This window comes from Nerophis ophidion, linkage group LG01 (assembly GCF_033978795.1).
Source record: "Nerophis ophidion isolate RoL-2023_Sa linkage group LG01, RoL_Noph_v1.0, whole genome shotgun sequence".
Lineage (NCBI taxonomy): Eukaryota > Metazoa > Chordata > Actinopteri > Syngnathiformes > Syngnathidae > Nerophis > Nerophis ophidion.
This window is the reverse complement of record NC_084611.1, coordinates 4,590,842-4,615,513: the sequence shown is the minus strand read 5'-3', so window position 1 is coordinate 4,615,513 and position 24,672 is coordinate 4,590,842. Positions and strand designations below refer to the sequence as shown.

The window sequence follows — 24,672 nt, the reverse complement described above, 5'->3', positions numbered from 1 at the left end:
AAAGATCAGGAGTTCAGAGTTGTGAAAAGATAACATCTGTGCAGTGGGAGAGTGGCCGTGCGCAACCCGAGGGTCCCTGGTTCAAATCCCACCTAGTACCAACCTCGTCACGTCCGTTGTGTCCTGAGCAAGACACTTCACCCTTGCTCCTGATGTGTGCTGGTTGGCGCCTTGCATGGCAGCTCCCTCCATCAGTGTGTGAATGTGTGTGAATGGGTGAATGTGGAAGTAGTGTCAAAGCGCTTTGAGTACCTTGAAGGTAGAAAAGCGCTATACAAGTACAACCCATTTATTTATTTACTTATTTTAAGGGGTTCCTTTTTTTTTTTTTTTTTTAGAAACAGGTTATCTGGGAAGTCTTCGAATAACAACTAATAAAACATACTTTTTTCGGGGGTTTTCTTTTACAATCACGCCAAAAATAATATACGTTACAGTAAATGTTGACAACCATAAGATTACATTTTTGCCTCAAAAACTAGAGTAGGGAACGGAAGTGACGCATTTTAGCGCATGCGCAACCGCCAACCAGGTGGGTGAAGCCAAAAGAAGTACAAGATGGCGGACTGAGCGTCTGTGGCTTGGAAGTTTAACATTTAGGATGGAACAGCTTTATAGATTCACAGCTAATGTCGCAACAGACACCTTAAAGAGGTTTCATTAAGTTAGGTTCGGATCGAAAGAGTTATCTGAAGTGAAGATTGAAGACTTGATAGAAGATGGACGGCTCCTGCTTTGCTAAAATGACGTCCGCCAAAAGAGAAAGTGAAAGAGAATCACCAACGGAGGAAAAGACGAAAACTGCAGATACAGGTAATCCAGTTAATGTTTCGTAACTCGAACGCTATTTCCCGCCCTGTAAAGAGCGTTGATGAGGAACTAGACGACTTTGTGGAAGAATGTAAACAAAGAGCCGCCATGATTGTTAGCTTGAAGAAGGCAGTGGAGTTCACATCCGAGATGAAAGAATGCAAAAGTCAAATGAAGAAAGTGGAAGAGCAAATGAACCGCCTGTGTAAAGAAAATAATGATTTGAAAGAAGATATTTTGAGGAAGAGTGTGGAGAGAACAACATCGGATTATTGGCCAAATATGTTAAACACACAAGGAATGAACTTGCTCGACTGTATAGATATGGATATAGTTTATTCATCCCACAATAGGGGAAATTAATAATAAGGTGGGTGCATTAAAGGCCTACTGAAATGAGATTTTCTTATTTAAGCGGGGATAGCAGGTCCATTCTATGTGTCATACTTCATCATTTCGTGATATTGCCATATTTTTGCTGAAAGGATTTAGTAGAGAACATCCACGATAAAATTCGCAACTTTAGGTCGCTAATAAAAAAAGCCTTGCCTGTACCGGAAGTAGCAGACGATGTGCGCGTGACGTCACGGGTTGTGGAGCTCCTAACATCTGAACATTGTTTACAATCATGGCCACCAGCAGCAAGAGCGATTCGGACCGAGAAAGTGACGATTTCCCCATTAATTTGAGTGAGGATGAAAGATTCGTGGATGAGGAAAGTGAGAGTGAAAGACTAGAAGAAAAGAAAAAAAAAGACTATACAGTGGGAGCGATTCAGATGTTATTAGACACATTTACTAGGATAATTCTGGAAAATCCCTTATCTGCTTATTGTGTTACTAGTGTTTTAATGAGATTATATGGTCGTACCTGTACAACCTGAAGGTCGGCACCGCACCTTTTTTCAGCAGCAGTCGACGGGTGGTGGGGATGCCCATCTCTGCCCTTCGCAAGGGACCCTCTTCGAAACACGATCTTTCAAAATGATCGCTGCATAATAATAATAATATTGGATTAGATTGTTATCGCGCTTTTCTATTGTTAGATACTCAAAGCACTCACAGAGAAGTGGGAACCCATCATTCATTCACACCTAGTGGTGGTAAGCTACATCTGGAGCCACAGCTGCCCTGGGGTAGACTGACGGAAGCGTGGCTGCCAGTTTGCGCCTACGGCCCCTCCGACCACCACCTACCATTCATTCATCATTCATTCACCAGTGTGAGCGGCACCGGGGGCAAAGGGTGAAGTGTCCTGCCCAAGGACACAACGGCAGCGATTTGGATGTCAATAGGTGGGAAGCAAACCTGCAACCCTCAGGTTTCTGGCACGGCCGCTCTACCCACTACGCCATGACGCCCGACCACACACTGTACTTTGTGTGTGTGGTCCAATCCAACCCTGTTCGCTTGACATCTCTGTTCCATCGTAAAACTTTACTGTCATCTTTCGGGAATGTAAACAATGAAACACCGGCTGTGTTTGTGTTGCTAAAGGCGGCCGCAATACACCGCTTCCCACTTACAGCTTTCTTCTTTGATGTCTCCATTATTCATTGAACAAATTGCAAACGATCCAGCAACACATATGTCCAGAATACTGCGGAATTATGCGATGAAAACAGACGACGTATAACTGTGAACGGTGCTGGAACAACATGTCCTCTACAATGCGTGACGTCACGTGCACGCGTCATCATTCCGCGACGTTTTCAACAGGACACTTAGCGGGAAATTTAAAATTGCAATTTAGTAAACTAAAGCGGCCGTATTGGCATGTGTTGCAATGTTAATATTTCATCATTGATATATAAACTATCAGACTGTGTGGTCGCTAGTAGTGGCTTTCAGTAGGTCTTTAAAGAACATAATGAAAATGGATGGTTGGATGTTATGGTTGGAGGAGGGAGTAGTGACAGTACAGAACCACAAGTGGGCAATATTGCTCCATGTATTTATTAAATGTATATATAAACAATATAATAATTAATGAACAATATAACTTACTTATTAAAAACCTCTAAAGGTTTAGTTGGCCACATACGTGGACAGCACCTTTTAGCTCTTATTTCCAAAATTGTGTACACTACTGAATTGGGGTCTTATGTGCTTATGTGGACACTTGTACCGCCATCTGGTGGTGTCAGAAGAGTACAACATGCAATGGAATTTGGGAAAAAAAAGTGTAAAAATAAGAATTAGCACTTCACTAAACATTATGTAAACGTTTGTTACTTATGTACATCATATCAAAATTATTCTTAGTTTTTATTCTAATTAGGGTCCAATAAGCCCAAATAGCAAAGAGAATTGAAAAAAAGCATGTAAACTAACAACTTGGGCCTTAAGAGGTCTTTAAACAACAAAGGAATGGCGTGTGTGAACGAGATCCAAAAGGGTTCTATGGTGGAAGACAATCAGGGCAAGGAAACACTCAAGTGAAGTGAAGTGAATTATATTTATATAGCGCTTTTCTCTAGTGACTCAAAGCGCTTTACATAGTGAAACCCAATATCTAAGTTACATTTAAACCAGTGTGGGTGGCACTGGGAGCAGGTGGGTCAAGTGCCTTGCTCAAGGGCACAGCGGCAGTGACTAGGATGGCGGAAGCGGGAATCGAACCTGCAACCCTCAAGTTGCTGGCACGGCTGCTCTACCAACCGAGCTATGCCGCCCCTCAACCCAATGGAACGATGAAAAACCTTGGAGAGGACTGCAGATGTGGGGAACCCTGCCCTGAGCGACCGTGCAATGGACGCTGAGTGGATCTAGCATAATATTGTGAGAGTCCAGTCCGTAGTGGATCTAACATAATAGTGAGAGTCCAGTCCATAGTGGATCTAACATAATAGTGAGAGTCCAGTCCGTAGTGGATCTAACATATTAGTGTGAGAGTCCAGTCCGTAGTGGATCTAACATAATAGTGAGAGTCCAGTCCGTAGTGGATCTAACATAATAGTGAGAGTCCAGTCTATAGTGGATCTAACATAATGGTTTTAGAGTCCAGTCCATAGTGGATCTAACATAATGGTTTTAGAGTCCAGTCCATAGTGGATCTAACATAATAGTGTGAGAGTCCAGTCCGTAGTGGATCTAACATAATAGTGTGAGAGTCCAGGCCGTAGTGGATCTAACATAATAGTGAGAGTCCAGTCCGTAGTGGATCTAACATAATAGTGAGAGTCCAGTCCATAGTGGATCTAACATAATGGTTTTAGAGTCCAGTCCATAGTGGATCTAACATAATAGTGTGAGAGTCCAGTCCATAGTGGATCTAACATAATAGTGAGAGTCCAGTCCATAGTGGATCTAACATAATAGTGTGCGAGTCCAGTCCATAGTGGATCTAACATAATAGTGTGAGAGTCCAGTCCATAGTGGATCTAACATAATAGTGAGAGTCAAGTCCATAGTGGATCCAACATAATAATGAGAGTCCAGTCCATAGTGGATCCAACATAATAGTGAGAGTCAAGTCCATAGTGGATCCAACATAATAATGAGAGTCCAGTCCATAGTGGATCTAACATAATATATGTCCCGGCAAGAAATCTGCGTTCAAAGGACTCCGGCTTGTTAGTGATTCCCAAAGCCCAAAAAAAGTCTGCGGGCTATAGAGCGTTTTCCGTTCGGGCTCCAGTACTCTGGAATGCCCTCCCGGTAACAGTTCGAGATGCCACCTCAGTAGAAGCATTTAAGTCTCACCTTAAAACTCATTTGTATACTCTAGCCTTTAAATAGACTCCCTTTTTAGACCAGTTGATCTGCCGTTTCTTTTCTTTTTCTTCTATGTCCCACTCTCCCTTGTGGAGGGGGTCCGGTCCGATCCGGTGGCCATGTACTGCTTGCCTGTGTATCGGCTGGGGACATCTCTGCGCTGCTGATCCGCCTCCGCTTGGGATAGTTTCCTGCTGGCTCCGCTGTGAACGGGACTCTCGCGACTGTGTTGGATCCATTATAGATTGAACTTTCACAGTATCATGTTAGACCCGCTCGACATCCATTGCTTTCCTCCTCTCCAAGGTTCTCATAGTCATCATTGTCACCGACGTCCCACTGGGTGTGAGTTTTCCTTGCCCTTATGTGGGCCTACCGAGGATGTCGTCGTGGTTTGTGCAGCCCTTTGAGACACTAGTGATTTAGGGCTATATAAGTAAACAATGATTGATTGATTGATTGATTGAATAGTATGAGAGCCCAGTCTGTAGTGGATCTAACATAATAGTGAGAGTCAAGTCCACAGCGGTTCTAAAATAATAGTGAGAGTCCAGTCCATAGTGGATCTGACACAATAGTGTGAGAGTCCAGTCCATAGTGGATCTAACATAATAGTGAGAGTCCAGTCCATAGTGGATCTAACATAATAGTGTAAGAGTCCAGTCCATATTGGATCTAACATAATAGTGTAAGAGTCCAGTCCATAGTGGATCTAACATAATAGTGAGAGTCAAGTCCATAGTGGATCTAACATAATAGTATGAGAGTCCAGTCCATAGTGGATCTAACATAATAGTGAGAGTCCAGTCCATAGTGAATCTAACATAATAGTGAGAGTCAAGTCCATAGTGGATCTAACATAATAATGACAGTCCAGTCCATAGTGGATCCAACATAACAGTGTGAGAGTCCACAAAGGAGAGGGGGGGGACAGCAGAAAAGAAACGGCAGATCAACTGGTCTAAAAAGGGGGTCTATTTAAAAGCTAGAGTATACAAATGTGTTTTAAGTTTTGACTCAAATGCTTCTACTGAGGTAGCATTCCAGAGTACTGGAGCCCCAATAGAAAACGCTCTATAGCCCGCAGACTTTTTTTGGGTTCTGGGAATCACTAATAAGCCAGAGTTCTTTGAACGCAGACTTCTTGCCGGGACAATTTGACTGTTAATTATTCAATAGCACAATACTGACGTGAATTCATGCACTTTTCAATTCAATACTTGCGTAGATTTCAAAAATCAGTAGCAGCTGCCAAGCTGTGACCTTAAACTCAAAATAGAACATAAGTCTTCCCTAACCTTGTCAGTACAGTACATCAAAATAAACATATGAAAATATAACTTGAAGAACAACATCAGTCAACTATTTGTTCATTTTAATTTGAACAGCAGTGGCAGGAGCCTTCAATTACATGAAACCATTTGGTTGTCAGTAATATTTGAATATGGTGGTTGTGTGAGATCATTAAATAAGTTAATAAGAAGGCTAAACCATATTTTAAAAGACATGTTTTTATTCCTTATGAGCAGAGCTATTTCATCACATTTTGTCCATAGTTGACTCATAAGGTGTGTAAAATATATTGCACAAGGGCACAACGGCAATGTCTAGGATGGCAGAAGCTGGATTTGTACCCGGAAACCCACAAGTTTCTGGACGACCAGTCTTACCCTCCGAGTCATGATTGTCTTCTTGGGAATAATGATAGCGGTTGGGTTATTGGCGACTTTGTTGAGGTTTTCTGCATGCTGTGGGAATCCAGGCTCTCCGAGCTTGTGGTGGTGGATCTTGGCTCTCGCTCACGTGTCGAAACACTTTCGTCATTGCTTTTATTTTATTATAAAATAGACGCAGGACGCAAAATACTCCTCTATAACTTTAAATATATACTTCTACTCGCCAAATATAGCAACAAAGTGGCTAAAGTGCATCACCAATTATTTCTGCTACGTCTTATTCTCCTGCAAACCTGGAACTTGGGTTATCAAAAATATTATTATTATTACATGTTGTTATGAAGGTGTCTGTTACTACATTATATATATATACTTGTAGTGTGTATATTGTACATATTACATATTGTTATGAAGGTGTCTGTTACTACATTGTATATATATATATATATATATATATATATATATACTTGCAGTGTGTATATTGTACATATTACATATTGTTATGAAGGTGTCTGTTACTACATTATATATATGTACTTGCAGTGTGTATATTGTACATATTACATATTGTTATGAAGGTGTCTGTTACTACATTGTATATATATATATATATATATATATATATATATATATATATATATATATATATATATATATATATATGTATATATATACTTGCAGTAAGTATATTGTACATATTACATATTGTTATGAAGGTGTCTGTTACTAAATTATATATATATATATATATATATATATATACTTGCAGTATGTATATTGTACATATTACATATTGTTATGAAGGTGTCTGTTACTAAATTATATATATATACTTGCAGTATGTATATTGTACATATTGTTATGAAGGTGTCTGTTACTAAATTATATATATATATATATATATATATATATATATATATATATATACTTGCAGTGTGTATATTGTACATTTTACATATTGTTTTGAAGGTGTCTGTTACTACATTATATATATGTACTTGCAGTGTGTATATTGTACATATTACATATTGTTATGAAGGTGTCTGTTACTACATTATATATATGTATACTTGCAGTGTGTATATTGTACATATTACATATTGGTATGAAGGTGTCTGTTACTACATTATATATATGTACTTGCAGTGTGTATATTGTACATTTTACATATTGTTTTGAAGGTGTCTGTTACTACATTATATATATGTACTTGCAGTGTGTATATTGTACATTTTACATATTGTTTTGAAGGTGTCTGTTACTACATTATATATATGTATACTTGCAGTGTGTATATTGTACATATTACATATTGTTATAAAGCTGTCTGTTACAGAGGCAATCATTGGTACTTTAACTTTAACTTAACTACATTGTATACATACAGCATGTATATACAACGTTGACTGAGGTTTTCGAGGGCTTTGAAGGTAACACAGAACTCCCATTAGCTGCATCTTACAAGCATTTTTTGAATCTTTAGAATGCAAATACAATGAACATATATCCGTGGTTTTGTACCTCATAATGACTTAGAACAATAGGAAAATTTTCCCCCCCAAAAATGCAATTTGCCTTTATATTTTTATCCTGGTTCATATTTTCCATACCTCATGTAAAATACTGATTATTATCGATGTTGACCAATACAAACACTCACATCAAGATACAGTTTTCAGCCATATCGCCCAGCCCGAGTGGATTATGTCTGAGCCAAAGTGTGTTTGTGTCCTGCAGAGATCCAGAAGCTGATTGGTCATCCAGAAAAACTTCACAATCATCTGCAGTTGGGGAGCTCCACTTTGAAGCAGACTCCACAGCGCCCCCACATTAAAGAGGAAGAGGAGGAACTCTGGATCCCTCAGGAGGGGGAGTGTCTTCTGCGGCCGGAGGAAACAGATCTCACCGACTTGCCACTGACTGTTGTCTCTGTGAAGACCGAAGACGATGAAGAAAAAAACCCTAAATCTTTTCGTCAGTTGGGTCCTGAAGACTTCCGGCAGATGATTGGTCATCCGGAAGAACTTCCTCCTCAGCCTCAGGGGAGGAGCTCCACTTTGAAGCAGGAGGATCCACATCCCCCCCACATTAAAAAGGAAGAGGAGGCAGATTGTCTTCTCGGGCTGGCGGAAGCTGATCTCGCCAAGTTACCACTGACTGTTGTAACTGTGAAGACCGAAGATGATGATGAAGAAAAATCACAAGCAGACAACCTCTTGAGCAGCGATACGGACTGTGAAGGTGATATGAGGACTCACACTGACAACAAACACTCAGAATGTTCTATTGAGAAGACCCTTAAAGAAGGTTTGACTTGCTTAGTTTGTGCTAAAGGTTTTTCTCATAAGGGGAACTTGAATCAACACATGAAAACACACACAATGCAAACCGTATGCTGTTCAGTTTGTGGTAAAAGCTTCACTCAAAATAAGTATTTATCCAAACACATGCAAACACACACAGGAGAGAAACTTTTTGATTGTTCAGTTTGTGCTAAACGATTTTCTCTAAAGAGGTATTTGACTGAACACATGAAAACACACGTGCAAGATAAAGCCTTTTGTTGCACGGTTTGTGGTAAAAGCTTTTACTCCAAACTAGGTTTGAGTCGACACACAATGAAACACACGGGTGAAAAAACATTTATTTGTTCAGTTTGTGGTAAGAGTTTCTACACCAAATCCAATCTCGTAAGACACGAGCGATCGCACACCGGAGAAAAACCATTCCGTTGTTCAGTGTGCGGTAAAAACTTTTCCGTCAAGAGCCATCTCAGTGGCCACATGAGAACTCACACGGGAGAAAAACCCTTCAGTTGTTCTATTTGTAGCAAAAGCTTTTTTTACAGACACCGTTTGACTGAACACCACATGAAGCACACGGGAGAAAAACCCTTTAGCTGCGCAGTTTGTGGGAAAAAATTCATCCAGAAGGTGGATATAAGAAGACACATGAGAACGCACACGGGAGAAAGACCTTTTTGCTGCGCAGTTTGTGATAAAAGATTTGCGCAGAAGGTAACTATGAAAACACACATGAAAACGCACACGGGAGGAAAAAACTAGTTGTCTAATTTACATGATTTTGAATGCAACTGCCAAACACATATGACGCACAGAAGAAAATCCTTAACACAGGATTTTATTACAAACAAGGCAGATCACAGGGATCTCATTACAATGTTTACTTGATTGAAAAAGTTATTTGTGTAGGAATAGACCGCGAGCACACGTTTGGACACACAGTTTGTGCTAAAAGTGTAGTGTCACATATGAGAAGGCACTTAAAGTGATGGTATGATACTATATTCCATGGTACCAACACGCAACAACAACATAGATGATGGCGTATTCCTCCCTTTTGGATTATAGAAGTTTGCGTCAACAAACATGAACTTGTGTTTGTGTTGTGACAACGTTGTGGAATAGCGCTTTACATGCACACATAAGAATGATCATTTATTGGTCTTGTCTTTAACAGATACGCCTAATCAGAGGATTCGCATGTTCTTATTAACATTACCAAAAGAACATATTTTGTCCCCTATTAAGGGAAGAATGGGGAAAGGAAGTGGCTTAGTTTTGGCGCATACGCATCTGGGTACTTTGGTGCGAAAGATGGCGGACTGAGCGGCAGTAGCTTCCTGTAGAGGTTTTGTCAGGTTCAAACACTGATGACCTCTATTAAACAAGACAAGAAGCAAGGAATTAAACAGAGACAGAATTCAATTCAGCTCAATTGAGAAGAAACGCGTAGACACTGTACAGTGAAAGATTGTTCGCATCCTCTTTTAGTTGGACTTTCCCTGATTACATGGCAACAGCTGTTTCTAAGGGAGGGGGGTCGTAAATAGCCATGGCCGTTGGTTACAAAACAGTTCAAAGAAAAGGTCGTAAAAAAAGATCAAAGAAAAGGTGCCGGGAGGGAGGTGAGGCTCTGCCTCCTCTCCACTCTGTAGCTCTCGGGTCAAGACAAAATCTTCCTCTGGATTACAATACATGAAAGAAACTGACGCCTTCATGTCGCTTCCCATCCTACACAGTAGAGTTTTCCAAGCCTTTTGTTTTGTGATAACTTAGATACAATTATTCTGACAGATTTAACAATAAAACAGCAGTATGGATTCACAACAAATATTGCTGTAGATATCTCAAAGATTAATATTTTGTTACGCACAAAAAGCTGAAGTTGAGTTTGGAGCGATGGAGTGTTATCCGAAGTGAAGATTGAAGCCTTGACAAAACAAGGACAACTACTGCGATCAGCTATTCATTTGCTATTCATCCTCACATGAATGTCTGTTTGACGTCCACAAGAGTTAAAGGGGACCTGTTGCTTGTATTTCCACACCTGGCTTCTTCCCGGAAGTGAAAAACAGCGGTGGTCGACCAAGCTAAGACGGCTGTTGTACAAAAATATCTGAGTACGCAAGGGGCCTAGATCTTCCTGCAAAAAAAGCAGATACGAGCAAAAAAATCTATGCAATCTGTGGTCCATGTACCACTAGTGTTAGGCCAAAGAATCACTTGATTAGAACACAGTGTTTAATTTACAGTCAGTGTTACTGTTCAAACTGTGTTTACTGTTAGAGTGGCCCAAAATATTAAAAATACTTGTGAAATAAAACCCTTGTCTTGTTTTTAATGAATACTTTGGCCTACTGCACTACTGTACTCTAATGTCGGTCATTATGGTGGGACTTGGAGGGACAGGTTTTTACTGGGGTGGTCGTTGGTGAAAAAACTTCGAGAACCACTGCATTACAATATTCCAAACTCTATTAAGGTCGAGACATCAATATTTATATATAAACCCAAGTGTCTAAGAAAGTAAATATAGATATACTGTATATTACCTTTTGCATTATATTAATTTATATTATTATGTATTGGCTACTTTGTATTTTCTTCTTTTTTTAATGTCAGTGCCTGAAATAAATGAATGAATAAAAGGGAGAAAAATACAAAAAGTAGGCTTTTTTTAAATAACTTTAATATCTCTAATAAAGACAATATTTTAAGGACGTATTTGTCTTTTGATATTTTAAAAAATGTATTGATAATTTAAAAATGTTAATCCAATGCGAGGATTCGGGTTTTACTTCGATCCATTCATCAATTCGCTACCGCTTATTCCGTTTGGGGTTGCAGTAGGCGCTGGTGCATATCTCAGCTACAATTGTTATTTATTTATTTTTTTAATCGAATTTTATGTATAAAAAATAGCTTGCGCCATAATTCTATCAATAATCATTTTTAGGTTGCTATCTTTTGTAAACATTACAAATTTAAAATGAAGAGTTTTATGTGTGAGGCGAAGGGAACGGAAGTGGCTGACTTTTGGCGCATGCGCAAAGGGGGTGGCGTGAGCAAGAACGCTTACAATATGGCAGCTATATCGACTCACTGCAAATATAGCAACACAAATGTCATGGATGCGTCTTTTCTAAAGCCCACAAAGCGGAAGTTGAGTTTGGAGCGATGGAATTTTATCTGACGAGAAGATTGACGACTCGTTTTTGTTGACGTACCACTATTTTGAAAAACAAAAAAAACGGAAGTGGTTGCCTTTCGCGCATGCGCAAAGAGATCGCGCAGCGGCAAAGACTTTGGCGCCAACCAAGATGGCGGACTGAGCGGCTCTGGCTCTCCAGGTAAGTCTTAAATGTACCTTCTAAAAGCAAATCCGGTAACAAATACCTATTTTGTCTTTTCCAAAACACATAAAACGGAAGTTGAGTTTGGAGCAATGGCGTGAAGATTGAAGACGTGCTAGAAGATGGACGACTACTGCTATGCTAAGATGGCGACGTCATGTCAAAGAGAAAGTGAAAGAGAATCAGCGCCACCAACTTCCAGCAAATCACCAACGGAGATAAAGATAAAAACCGAAGATGAAGGTGAGTGTGTTGAAGTTTCGTCATTTGAAATCCACCATAAGTCTTGAAAATGAGTGTAGATGAGAAATAGCCGACTTTGTTCAAAAGGACTATCTTGAATTGATTAAAGGGGAACATTATCACAATTTCAAAAGGGTTAAAAACAATACAAATCAGTTCCCAGTGGCTTGTTGTATTTTTTGAAGTTTTTTTTCAAAATTTTACCGGTCTCGGAATATCCCTAAATAAAGCTTTAAAGTGCCTTATTTTCGTCTCTCTGCGAAGACACTGGCCATTTCCCTGTGACGTCACACAGTGCTGCCAATGTAAACAAACAATGGGAATACCACAGCAAGATATAGTGACATTAGCTCGGATTCAAACTCGGATTTCAGCGACTTAAGCGATTCAACAGATTACGCATGTATTGAAACAGATGGTTGGAGTATGAAAATATTGAAGACGAAACTGAAGCTATTGAGCGGATAGCTATTGACGCTATTCATAGCCATAGCATGGCCGAATAGCTGCGTTAGCATCGCCGGTAAAATGTGCGGACCAAACGATCAGGACTTTCGCATCTTTTGACACTGGAGCAACTTAAATCCGTCGATTGCTAAGTGTTTGTTTCACATTAAATGTGGGCGGAAGGAAACGTAATATAGTTGCAAATGCATCTACAGGTTATCCATACATCTCTGTGCCATGTCTGCTTTAGCATCGCCGGTAAATAGCAATTTTAGCATCGATTAGCGTAGCATGTTAGCATCGATTAGCTGGCAGTCAACATCAACAAAACTCACCTTTGTGATTTCGTTGACTATCGTTGCAAATGCATCTGCAGGTTATCCATACATCTCTGTGCCATGTCTGTCTTAGCATCGCCGGTCAAATGTGGAGACACTCTGACACATTCAATGGGGGTCTGGCGGCAGACACTTTGGCATCTTGGGGCCAGTGGTGCAACTTGAATCCCTCCCTGTTAGTGTTGTTACACCCTCCGACAACACACCGACGAGGCATGATGTCTCCAAGGTTCCAAAAAATAGTCAAAAAAACGGAAAATAACAGAGCTGAGACCCGGTGTTTGTAATGTGTTGAAAATGAAAATGGTGGGTGTGTTACCTCGGCGACGTCATATTCTGACGTCATCGCCTCCAGCGCGATAAACAGAAAGGCGTTTAATTCGCCAAAATTCACCCATTTAGAGTTCGGAAATCGGTTAAAAAAATAGATGGTCTTTTTTCTGCACCATCAAGGTATATATTGACGCTTACATAGGTCTGCTGATAATGTTCCCCTTTAACGTGGACCCTGACTTAAACAAGTTGAAAAACTTATTTGGGGTTACCATTAAGTGGTCAATTTTAGGAAATATGTACTGTTCTGTGCAATCTACTACTAGAAGTTTCAATCAATCAATCAAAGTCAAAATGGATGACAAACCCCAGTGGTAATTATGGATGAGCACTGAAATTCTCTTACTGAATGGAAACTTTGTCAACGTGCACAAAGCAACTTGATGGAAAAAAATGGAAAACGACATATATCGTTTGCTAATATGGGTCCTAAAACATTCCATTGACACAATAAAATCTGACTTTTTTCTAAATGTGACTTTTCCAGCTAACTGTTTGGATTACAAGTGAAATGTCATTTTTTATCAGACTCAACTTTAACGCCAACAGGCCCCAATGTGGCCATCAAAGTCACTGGCATGTTCGTATATATTACCTCAATCAAACATGGTGTAAATGTTTGTTACAAGATACTGCAGTGGTAATCAGTAGGGACGCGATACTTGCTATAATCCTGCACGGGATAATCCGCTTTAATAATTGAAAAAGTCTTTTTATCAATCAAGATCGGATGATAAGAAAAAAATTATCGTCATCATTTTTTGGGCCATATCGCCCAGCCCTCGTCTAATTGAGTAGTCATGTGAATTTAAAAATCACCCATGATAGCTATGCTATCTGCATGAGTCACCAGACCGGCAAATAATTCAGACAAATCGCTGATAAAGTCCGAAATAAGGCCCTGTAGGGCAATAGACGATTGCCAGATAGAGTGGTAGAGGGACTACAGTCCTTGTAATAAGAACCTTTAAAGGGGAACATTATCACAATTTCAAAAGGGTTAAAAACAATAAAAATAAGTTCCCAGTGGCTTGTTGTATTTTTTGAAGTTTTTTGTAAAATTCTACCGGTCCCGGAATAGCCCTAAAAAAAAGCTTTAAAGATGCCACTATCCATTTCCCTGTGACGTCACACAGTGCTGCCAATGTAAACAAACAATGGGAATACCACAGCAAGATATAGTGACATTAGCTCGGATTCAAACTCGGATTTCAGCGACTTAAGCGATTCAACAGATTACGCATGTATTGAAACAGATGGTTGGAGTATGAAAGTATTGAAGAAGAAACTGAAGCTATTGAGCGAATAGCTATTGACGCTATTCGTAGCCATAGCATGGCCGAATAGCTGCGTTAGCATCACCGGTAAAATGTGCGGACCAAACGATCAGGACTTTCGCATCTTTTGACACTGGAGCAACTTAATTCCGTCGATTGGTAAGTGTTTGTTTCGCATTAAATGTGGGTGGAAGGAAACGTAATATAGTTGCAAATGCATCTGCAGGTTATCCATACATCTCTGTGCCATGTCTGCTTTAGCACCGCCGGTAAATAGCATGTTAGCATCGATTAGCGTAGATTGTTAACATCGATTAGCTAGCAGTCAACATCAACAAAAGTCACCTTTGTGATTTCGTTGACTTTATCGTTGCAAATGCATCTGCAGGTTATCCATACATCTCTGTGCCATGTCTGCTTTAGCACCGCCGGTAAATAGCATGTTAGCATCGATTAGCGTAGCATGTTAACATCGATTAGCTGGCAGTCAACATCAACAAAAGTCACCTTTGTGATTTCGTTGACTTTATCGTTGCAAATGCATCTGCAAGTTATCCATACATCTCTGTGCCATGTCTGCTTTAGCACCGCCGGTAAATAGCATGTTAGCATCGATTAGCGTAGATTGTTAACATCGATTAGCTAGCAGTCAACATCAACAAAAGTCACCTTTGTGATTTCGTTGACTTTATCGTTGCAAATGCATCTGCAGGTTATCCATACATCTCTGTGCCATGTCTGCTTTAGCACCGCCGGTAAATAGCATGTTAGCATCGATTAGCGTAGCATGTTAACATCGATTAGCTGGCAGTCAACATCAACAAAAGTCACCTTTGTGATTTCGTTGACTTTATCGTTGCAAATGCATCTGCAAGTTATCCATACATCTCTGTGCCATGTCTGTCATCGCCGGTAAAATGTGGAGACACTCTGGCACATTCAATGGGGGTCTGGCGGCAGACACTTTGGCATCTTGGGGCCAGTGGTGCAACTTGAATCCCTCCCTGTTAGTGTTGTTACACCCTCCGACAACACACCCACGAGGCATGATGTCTCCAAGGTTCCAAAATATGGTCGAAAAAACGGAAAATAACAGAGCTGAGACCCGGTGTTTGTAATGTGTTGAAAATGAAAATGGTGGGTGTGTTACCTCGGCGACGTCACATTCTGACGTCATCGCCTCCAGCGCGATAAACAGAAAGGCGTTTAATTCGCCAAAATTCACCCATTTAGAGTTGGGAATTCTGTTTAAAAAAATAGATGGTCTTTTTTCTGCACCATCAAGGTATATATTGACGCTTACGTAGGTCTGCTGATAATGTTCCCCTTTAATGAATTCTACTTATTACTCGGACTAGGGTTAATGTTGGAACAAAATAACAAAAATGCCCCAAACAATGGTTTTGAAAGAAAAATAAGATAAATAAATGCTGGCAAAACCTTTGAGAGCTTCTACTCTCTTGTCCACCATTGTTTTCCTTTGAGTTCTCGCTTTTGATTGGCACTCTGCTATCCTGTCTCATGTGCGCTCTATTGGAGCATTTTCGCGCTTATTTTACTCATTAAACATATCGTCCAATTGAAAAAATGGTGCATTTCTCTTATTGAATTATTCGATTTAACCCGATGAATCATTGGAATTCAACTATGGTAAAGATCTGCTGGCACAGCCTATCACTGATCAGTAAAAAATGGGCAAATATCGGCTTTTGAGTTAAAACGATTTTGCTGACATTTTGGTCCCAGCTTTCGATATCCGCAAGATTCCAAGGCACATAGGATTTGTGGTATCCCAATGGCCATTGGAAAATATGTTTTCTGTGACTCTAGTCCTCTAGTCTTAGCTAAGTCATGTAAACATGGATCGTCATTCTAACAAGGCAGTAAATGAATGGCCATGAAACACTACACCGACAGTATATATAGTTCATAGAACAAAATGTGTTGATTTCAAGGAGAAATACCTCATGGACCATGTCTAGGGTCGGCCATCAGGCATGGATGGAATCTGAGACTCACAGTACAGGCCAAAAGTCTGGACACACCTTCTCCTCATTCAATGCGTTTTCTCGGGGCGGTATATCTCGGTTTGTAGAGTGGCCGTGCCAGCAACTTGGGGGTTGCAGGTTCTATCCCCGCCTACGCCATCCTAGTCACTGCCGATGTGTCCTTGGGCAAGACACTTTACCCACCTACTCCCAGTGCCACCCACACTGCTTTAAATGGAACTTAGATATTGGGTTTCACTATGTAAAAACGCTTTGGGTCACTAGAGAAAAGGCGCTATATAAATTTAAAGGGGAACATTATCAGCAGACCTATGTAAGCGTTAATATATACCTTGATGTTGCAGAAAAAAACGATTTTCGAACTCTGAATGGGTGAATTATGGCGAATTAAACGCCTTTCTGTTTATCGCTCTTTTTGCGACGACGTCACAACGGTCGTCAACGCAATGTTTCCCTACCACATCCAGTCATTTATTTCCCGTTTTTTCGACTGTTTTCCGTACCTTGGAGACATCATGCCTCGTCGGTGTGTTGTCGGAGGGTGGAACAACACCATCAGGGACGGATTCAAGTTGATTTACGTGAAATGTGCATCGATTAGCACGGCATGCTAATCGATGCTAACATGCTGTCTAGGCTAGCTGTGTGCATTAGGCCTATTTGTAGCTATATTTACATCTAGCTTTTCCCTCCACCCACATTTAATGCCAAACAAACACTTACCAATCGACGGATTTAAGTTGCTCCAGTGTCAAGAGATGCGAAAGTCCCTCGTTTGGTTTTTACCGGCGATGTTACGACAGAGATGGCAAAGAGATGACAAGAATGTGTGGATATCCTGCGACACTCAAAGCAGATGCATTCTTAACGATAAAGTCAACGAAATCACAAAGGTGAGTTTTGTTGTTATTGACTTATTGATCCAGTGTCAATGCGAAAGTCCTGATCGGTTGGTCTGCACATTTTACCGGCGATGCTAACGCAGAATAGCGTCAATAGCTATTCGCTCAATAGCTTCAGTTTCTTCTTCAATTTTGGTTTTGCTATCTGCCTCCATACTCCAACCATCTGTTTCAATACATGCGTAATCTGTTGAATCGCTTAAGCTGCTGAAATCCGAGTTTGAATCCGAGCTAATGTCGCTATATCTTGCTGTGCTATTCGCCATTATTTGTATTGGAATCGCTATGTGGCGTCACAGGGAAATAGACAGTGAAGAGCGAAAATCAAGCACTTTAAAGCTTTTTTTAGGGATATTCCGGGAGATGTAAAAATTTGAAAAAAACTTCAAAAAATAAGCCACTTTTAACCCTTCTGAAATTGTGATTATGTTCCCCTTTAAATTCACACTTCACTTTATTTTCATGACTATTTACATTGTAGATTGTGATATCAAAACTATGAATGAACACATTATGTACTTAACAAAAAAGTGAAACCACTGAAAACACCTTTCATATTGTAGTTTCTTCAAAATAGCCACTCTTGCTCTGTATACTGCTTTGCACTCTCTCAGCATTCTCTCCATGAGCTTCAAGAGGTAGTCATCGGAAATGGTTTTCGCTTCACAGGGGTCCTAGTTTAGATGTCTTCAGTGACAATCTACAATGTAAATAGTCATGAAAATATAAGAAAAGGCTTTGAAATGATTATGTGTGTCCAAACATTTGGCCTGTACTGAACATTCCGATTGTCTCAGAACTGCCAATTCCTAGTTTTGATGGCCAGTCCGTCAACCTAAAAAAAAGCCGACACAACTACCACTAGATACCATCGAATATTAAAGGGGAACATTATCAGCAGACCTATGTAAGCGTCAATATATACCTTGATGGTGCAGAAAAAAGACCATCTATTTTTTTAACCGATTTCCGAACTCTAAATGGGTGAATTTTGGCGAATTAAACGCCTTTCTGTTTATCGCGCTGGAGGCGATGACGTCAGAATGTGACGTCGCCGAGGTAACACACCCACCATTTTCATTTTCAACACATTACAAACACCGGGTCTCAGCTCTGTTATTTTCCGTTTTTTTGACTATTTTTTGGAACCTTGGCGACATCATGCCTCGTCGGTGTGTTGTCGGAGGGTGTAACAACACTAACAGGGAGGGATTCAAGTTGCACCACTGGCCCCAAGATGCCAAAGTGTCTGCCGCCAGACCCCCATTGAATGTGCCAGAGTCTCTCCACATTTGACCGGCGATGCTAAGGCAGACATGGCACAGAGATGTATGGATAACCTGTAGATGCATTTGCAACGATAGTCAACGAAATCACAAAGGTGAGTTTTGTTGATGTTGACTGCCAGCTAATCGATGCTAACATGCTATGCTAATCGATGCTAACATGCTATTTACCGGCGGTGCTAAAGCAGACATGGCACAGAGATGTATGGATAACCTGTAGATGCATTTGTAACTACATCACGTTTCCTTCCAACAACATTTAATGCGAAACAAACACTTACCAATCGACAGATTTAAGTTGCTCCAGTGTCACAAAATGCGAAAGTCCTGATCGTTTGGTCCGCACATTTTACCAGCGATGCTAACGCAGCTATTCGGCCATGCTATGGCTATGAATAGCGTCAATAGCTATTCGCGCAATAGCTTCAGTTTCTTCTTCAATATTTTCATACTCCAACCATCTGTTTCAATACATGCGTAATCTGTTGATTCGCTTAAGTCGCTGAAATCCGAGTTTGAATCCGAGCTAATGTCGCTATATCTTGCTGTGGTATTCCCATTGTTTGTTTACATTGGCAGCACTGTGTGACGTCACAGGGAAATGGATAGTGTCTTTGCAGAGAGCGAAAAGAAGGCACTTTAAAGCTTTATTTAGGGATATTCCGAGACCGGTAAAATTTTGAAAAAAACTTCAAAAAATACAACAAGCCACTGGGAACTGATTTTTATTGTTTTTAACCCTTTTGAAATTGTGATAATGTTCCCCTTTAAACAGAAAGTGTGCGTGCAAGTATGGATAGCGTGTGGCGGCCCTCAAAAGTTTGTCTTAATTTTTAGGTGATTTTGATTGATAATAATTACAGTGCGACATAAATATTTTTTGCAAAAGGAGCTACAAATATCATCAAACACCTCGGCATTTATGGAATAGTATTGCTAGTGACTCGTTTTCCACGAGCTCCACCTTTGGTCTTCCTTGGCGTCCAACCATTTAGAATCAACAAAGGACAACAATCAATTGAGGTATAAAACCAATTGTACGGCTAACTTGGACTTTTACAGGTTGTTCGTTTTTCTTTGGTTGATATTCTGTACCTGGTTAGCCCAAAATGTTCATGACGTTGTTGAAAATTCAGCTAAACATGTGAACGTGTACTCTTATGGAAATAAACTCTAAATAATCAAGTTTAAAGTATTAATATTTATATATTGGTTTAAAAAAGCCTAAGGGAAAATCATTTTAGTTTAAGTAAATGAGAGAAATCCTTTTTGACCCTGCCTTTTAAAAGAATTTGGATTTTTTTGGGAGCCAGAAACAAAACAAGGATTTTGAATCCGGACCGAAATCGTCCAAATTCAAACAATTCCCAATCTTATTAATGTCTGAGTCAAAGTGTTTTTGTGTTGGTTGTGTCCCACAGACATCCAGCAGCTGATTAGTTATCCAGAGGTACTTCCCACTGAGTCCTGGGTAGGGCGCTGGACTCTGAAGCAGGAGGATGCACAGCCCCCCCGCATCAAAAAGGAAGAGGAGGAACTTTCAATCTCTCAGGAGGGAGAGTGTCTTCTAAGGCCGCAGGAAGCTAAACTCACCAAGTTGCCACTGACTGTTGTCTCGGTGAAGACTGAAGATGACGAAGAGAAACCACCTGAGACCTTCCGTTGGTTGTGTCCTGCAAAGAACCAGCAGCCGAGTAGTCATCAAGAAGAACTTCCCTCTGAGCTGCAGTGGGTTGATTCAAACCTGAAGCAAGAGAATCCACAGTCACCCCAAATTAAAGAGGAAGAAGAGCATCTCTGGATCACTCGAGAGGGAGGGTGTCTTCTAGGAACGCAGGAAGCTGATCTCAACAAGTTGCCACTGACTGTTGTCTCTGTGAAGGCTGACGATGATGAAGAGAAACCACCACCAGACAACCTCTTAGCTCCACTATCAGATAGTGAGGCTGAAGACGACGATGAGGAACCTTTGAGCAGCGATACAGACTGTGAAGGTGATATGAGGACTCACACTGACAACAAACATTCTAAAAGCTCTAAAGTGAAACATATGAGCTACAAAAAGTGTTTGACCCGACAGATGAGCACACACACAGGAGAAAGACCATTTAATTGTTCAGTCTGCGGTAAAAACTTTACTCACAAGAGCAATTTGACGCAACATATGAGAACACACACAGGAGAAAGACCATTTAATTGTTCAGCTTGTGCTAAAAAATTCACTCACAAGACCAGTTTGGCTGAACACATGAGAACACACACTGGAGAAAAAACATTTGATTGTTCAGTTTGTGCTAAAAACTTTACTCACAAGACCAGTCTGATTCAACACATGAGAACACACACAGGAGAAAAGCCATTTGATTGTTCAGTTTGCAGCAAAAGCTTTTTTCAAAAGAGCCATTTGACTGGTCACATGACAACACACACACGGGAAAAATCATTTAATTGTTTGGTTTGTGCTAAACACTTTACTCAAAAAAGCAGTTTGACTCAACACATGAGAACACACACGGGAGAAAAACCATTTAGTTGTTCAGCTTGTGCTAAAAACTTTACTCACAGGAGCAGTTTGACTCAACACATGAGAACACACGCAGGAGAAAAACCATTTAATTGTTCAGTATGTGGTAGAAGCTTTTTCCAAAAGAGCCATTTGACTGGACACATGAGAACACATACAGGAGAAAAAACTTTTCAATGTTCAGTTTGTCTTAAAAACTTTACTCACAAGAGCAGTTTGACTGAACACATGAGGACACACACAGGGGAAAAACCATTTAATTGTTCACTTTGCGGTAAAGACTTTACTCACAAGGGTAATATGACTCAACACATGAAAACACACACAGGAGAAAAAACATTTAATTGTTTAGTTTGTCGTAAAAGCTTTTTTCAAAAGTGTCATTTGACGAGACACATGACAACACACAAGAGAAAAGACATGTAGTTTTTATGTTTGTGATAAAGGCTGTTTAAAGACAAAGTGTTGACTGTACACATGAGAATGCACACTGGTGAAAAAACTTTTAATTGTTCAGTTTGTGATAAAAGCTCCACCAAAAAGATCCACTTCACAGAACACACACAAGAGAAAAAACATAACATTTTTCAGCATGTGGTAAAGACTTTTATTTAAAGGGGAACATTATCAGCAGACCTATGTAAGCGTCAATATATACCTTGATGGTGCAGAAAAAAGACCATCTATTTTTTCAACCGATTTCCGAACTCTAAATGGGTGAATTTTGGCGAATTAATCGCCTTTCTGTTTACCGAGCTGGAGGCGATGACGTCAGAACGTGACGTCGCCGAGGTAACACACCCACCATTTTCATTTTCAACACATTACAAACACCGGGTCTCAGCTCTGTTATTTTCCGTTTTTTTTGACTATTTTTTGGAACCTTGGAGACATCATGCCTCGTCGGTGTGTTGTCGGAGGGTGTAACAACACTAACAGGGAGGGATTCAAGTTGCACCACTGGCCCCAAGATGCCAAAGTGTCTGCCGCCAGACCCCCATTGAATGTGCCAGAGTGTCTCCACATTTGACCGGCGATGCTAAGACAGACATGGCACAGAGATGTATGGATAACCTGCAGATGCATTTGCAATGACAGTCAACGAAATCAGAAAGGTGAGTTTTGTTGATGTTGACTGCCAGCTAATAGATGCTAACATGCTATGCTAATCGATGCTAACATGCTATTTACCGGCGGTGCTAAAGCAGACATGGCACAGAGATGTATGGATAACCTGCAGATGCATTTGCAACGATAGTCAACGAAATCACAAAGGTGAGTTTTGTTGATTTTGACTGCCAGCTAATAGATGCTAACATGCTATGCTAATCGATGCTAACATACTACTTACCGGCGGTGCTAAAGCAGACATGGCACAGAGATGTATGGATAACCTGCAGATGCATTTGCAACTATATTACGTTTCCTTCCACCCACATTTAATGCGAAACAAACACTTACCAATCGACGGATTTAAGTTGCTCCAGTGTCAAAAGATGCGAAAGTCCTGATCGTTTGGTCCGCACATTTTACCGGCGATGCTAACGCAGTTATTCGGCCATGCTATGGCTGTGAATAGCGTCAATAGCTATTCGCTCAATAGCTTCAGTTTCTTCTTCAATATTTTCATACTCCAACCATCTGTTTCAATACATGCGTAATCTGTTGAATCGCTTAAGTCGCTGAAATCCGAGTTTGAATCCGAGCTAATGTCGCTATATCTTGCTGTGGTATTCCCATTGTTTGTTTACATTGGCAGCACTGTGTGACGTCACAGAGAAATGGCCAGTGTCTGCGCAGAGAGTGAAAATTAGGCACTTTAAAGCTTTATTTAGGGATATTCCGAGACCGGTAAAATTTTGAAAAAAATTTCAAAAAATACAACAAGCCACTGGGAACTGATTTTTATTGTTTTTAACCATTTTGAAATTGTGAAAATGTTCCCTTTTAAAGAACATTTTGACTGTTCATATGAGAACTCATACTAGGGTTGGGTATAGTTTGAATTCGAACGATTCCGATTCTTTGTTTCGATTCTGATTCCTGACGATTCTTGATTCCGATTCTTCTTGTATCAATGTGTTTGCCAGGTAGTCCCTGGAAGGTGGTATGTATTTTGGGTTGAGAGTTTTCACCATACCCCTGCAAACATAAACAAACATGTAATGTTGCCGTTACTGTTTAGCCCAGCATCAATTAGCTTAGCCCAAACGTTATTGCTTAACTAACCTAAATGTTGGAGATTCCACCTCTGAAAAGGGATGCATGTTGTAAATTGTCTATGAAAAAATACGCGGGCTAATTTGTTAGCTGCCTCAACGTTGGCGCAAAACACATTATTTATTGCATATATATTGTTTTACTCACCGGATTCGGACTGCAGTACAGGCTGCCAGGCTGGGCGTTGGAGCCGGAGCCAGAGGCAGAGGATGACGGTCGGGACACGCATTTATTAGTACTCCATGAACTCGGAGGTGCTTCATCATGTCCGACGTGCACCCTCCTAAGCATGAAACAGTCCTGTCGCACGTGTTACATTTCGCCGATATTTAATTTTTTTTAGTAAAATAAAGCCACACTTTCGACCGCCGACACTCGCTATCCATGCTTGTCTTCTTTGGTGTTCAGCGGCTTCTTCTTCCGGTCGGCGGACTTATTCTTTTTTTCCGGTCGGCGGACTAGGTATCGGAACTAGGACTCGAAATTTAAACTTTTGAACGATACCGGGAGAATCGGAACGTTAGTCCCGGTTCCAATCGATACTCGATACCCAACCCTAACTCATACGGGAGAAGAAAAACATATCATTGCTTAGTTTGAGATAAAAGCATTTCTCATAAGGCTATTCTGACTGTACACTTGATAACACACACGGGAGAAAAAAATTGTTTTCAGTTTGGGGTCATGTTTTATTTACAAGACATAATTTGTCTCAAAACAATCAGAAACACAATGGTGAAAAATCGTTCAGTTTGCAAAAAAAACCTTCTTTGTGTCAGGTTTAAACACAGAACTATCTATTAAACAGGACAAGATGCAAGGAATCAAACAGAGACAGGATTCAATTTAGCTCATGATGAGAGCGTGTGGAACTGCAGCATACAGTGTCACCGTACGCTCTAAAGACAAAGTTCCAGTGCCTCCCCATTTTTGTGGGCATTCCCTGATTACATAGCTGAAGCTGCTTCTAAGGGGAGGGGTCACATTATGCAGCAGCCTAGCACTGGTTCATAAACAGTTAAAACTAAATGTGCTCGTAGTGGTGTCAGGTTTGCCCCTTCGGGTCCTGATAATGCCCCTCCCGTGGCTGTCCAGATTTGAAAAACAGAAAGTTCTAAGGCGACGCGCATCCCATCGCACACGGTGGTGATTTACAAGCTGTCCGCCTTTGCCTGATAAGAACAAAGACAGTTTTGTGAGCACAAGTGAATAGTAACCAGGGCCATCTGGACTGC

General features: G+C 40.5%; 2 protein-coding genes across 2 annotated transcripts; both read left to right on the top strand.

Annotated features, from left to right (window-relative positions):
• Positions 1–520: 520 nt before the first annotated feature.
• On the top strand, positions 521–10,828 carry LOC133549364 (zinc finger protein OZF-like). The gene is made up of 2 exons (XM_061894711.1): positions 521–813; positions 7,940–10,828. Exons 1-2 carry the CDS (start codon positions 720–722, stop codon positions 9,265–9,267), a joined length of 1,422 nt encoding a protein of 473 aa, XP_061750695.1. The 5' UTR covers positions 521–719; the 3' UTR covers positions 9,268–10,828.
• A 762-nt stretch (positions 10,829–11,590) lies between these two features.
• LOC133549337 (zinc finger protein OZF-like) lies at positions 11,591–21,679 on the top strand. The gene is made up of 3 exons (XM_061894643.1): positions 11,591–11,855; positions 11,937–12,101; positions 20,115–21,679. The coding sequence occupies exons 2-3, from the start codon at positions 11,981–11,983 to the stop codon at positions 21,641–21,643; spliced, it is 1,650 nt and encodes a 549-aa protein (XP_061750627.1). The 5' UTR covers positions 11,591–11,855; positions 11,937–11,980; the 3' UTR covers positions 21,644–21,679.
• Positions 21,680–24,672: the final 2,993 nt, after the last annotated feature.

Coding starts and splice junctions, on each gene's coding strand:
- LOC133549337 (XM_061894643.1), top strand. CDS start 11,981: ATGGACGACTACTGCTATGCTAAGATGGCGACGTCATGTCAAAGAGAA. Junction 12,102..20,114: donor GATAAAAACCGAAGATGAAG/GTGAGTGTGTTG, acceptor TGTGTCCCACAG/ACATCCAGCAGCTGATTAGT.
- LOC133549364 (XM_061894711.1), top strand. CDS start 720: ATGGACGGCTCCTGCTTTGCTAAAATGACGTCCGCCAAAAGAGAAAGT. Junction 814..7,939: donor GACGAAAACTGCAGATACAG/GTAATCCAGTTA, acceptor TGTGTCCTGCAG/AGATCCAGAAGCTGATTGGT.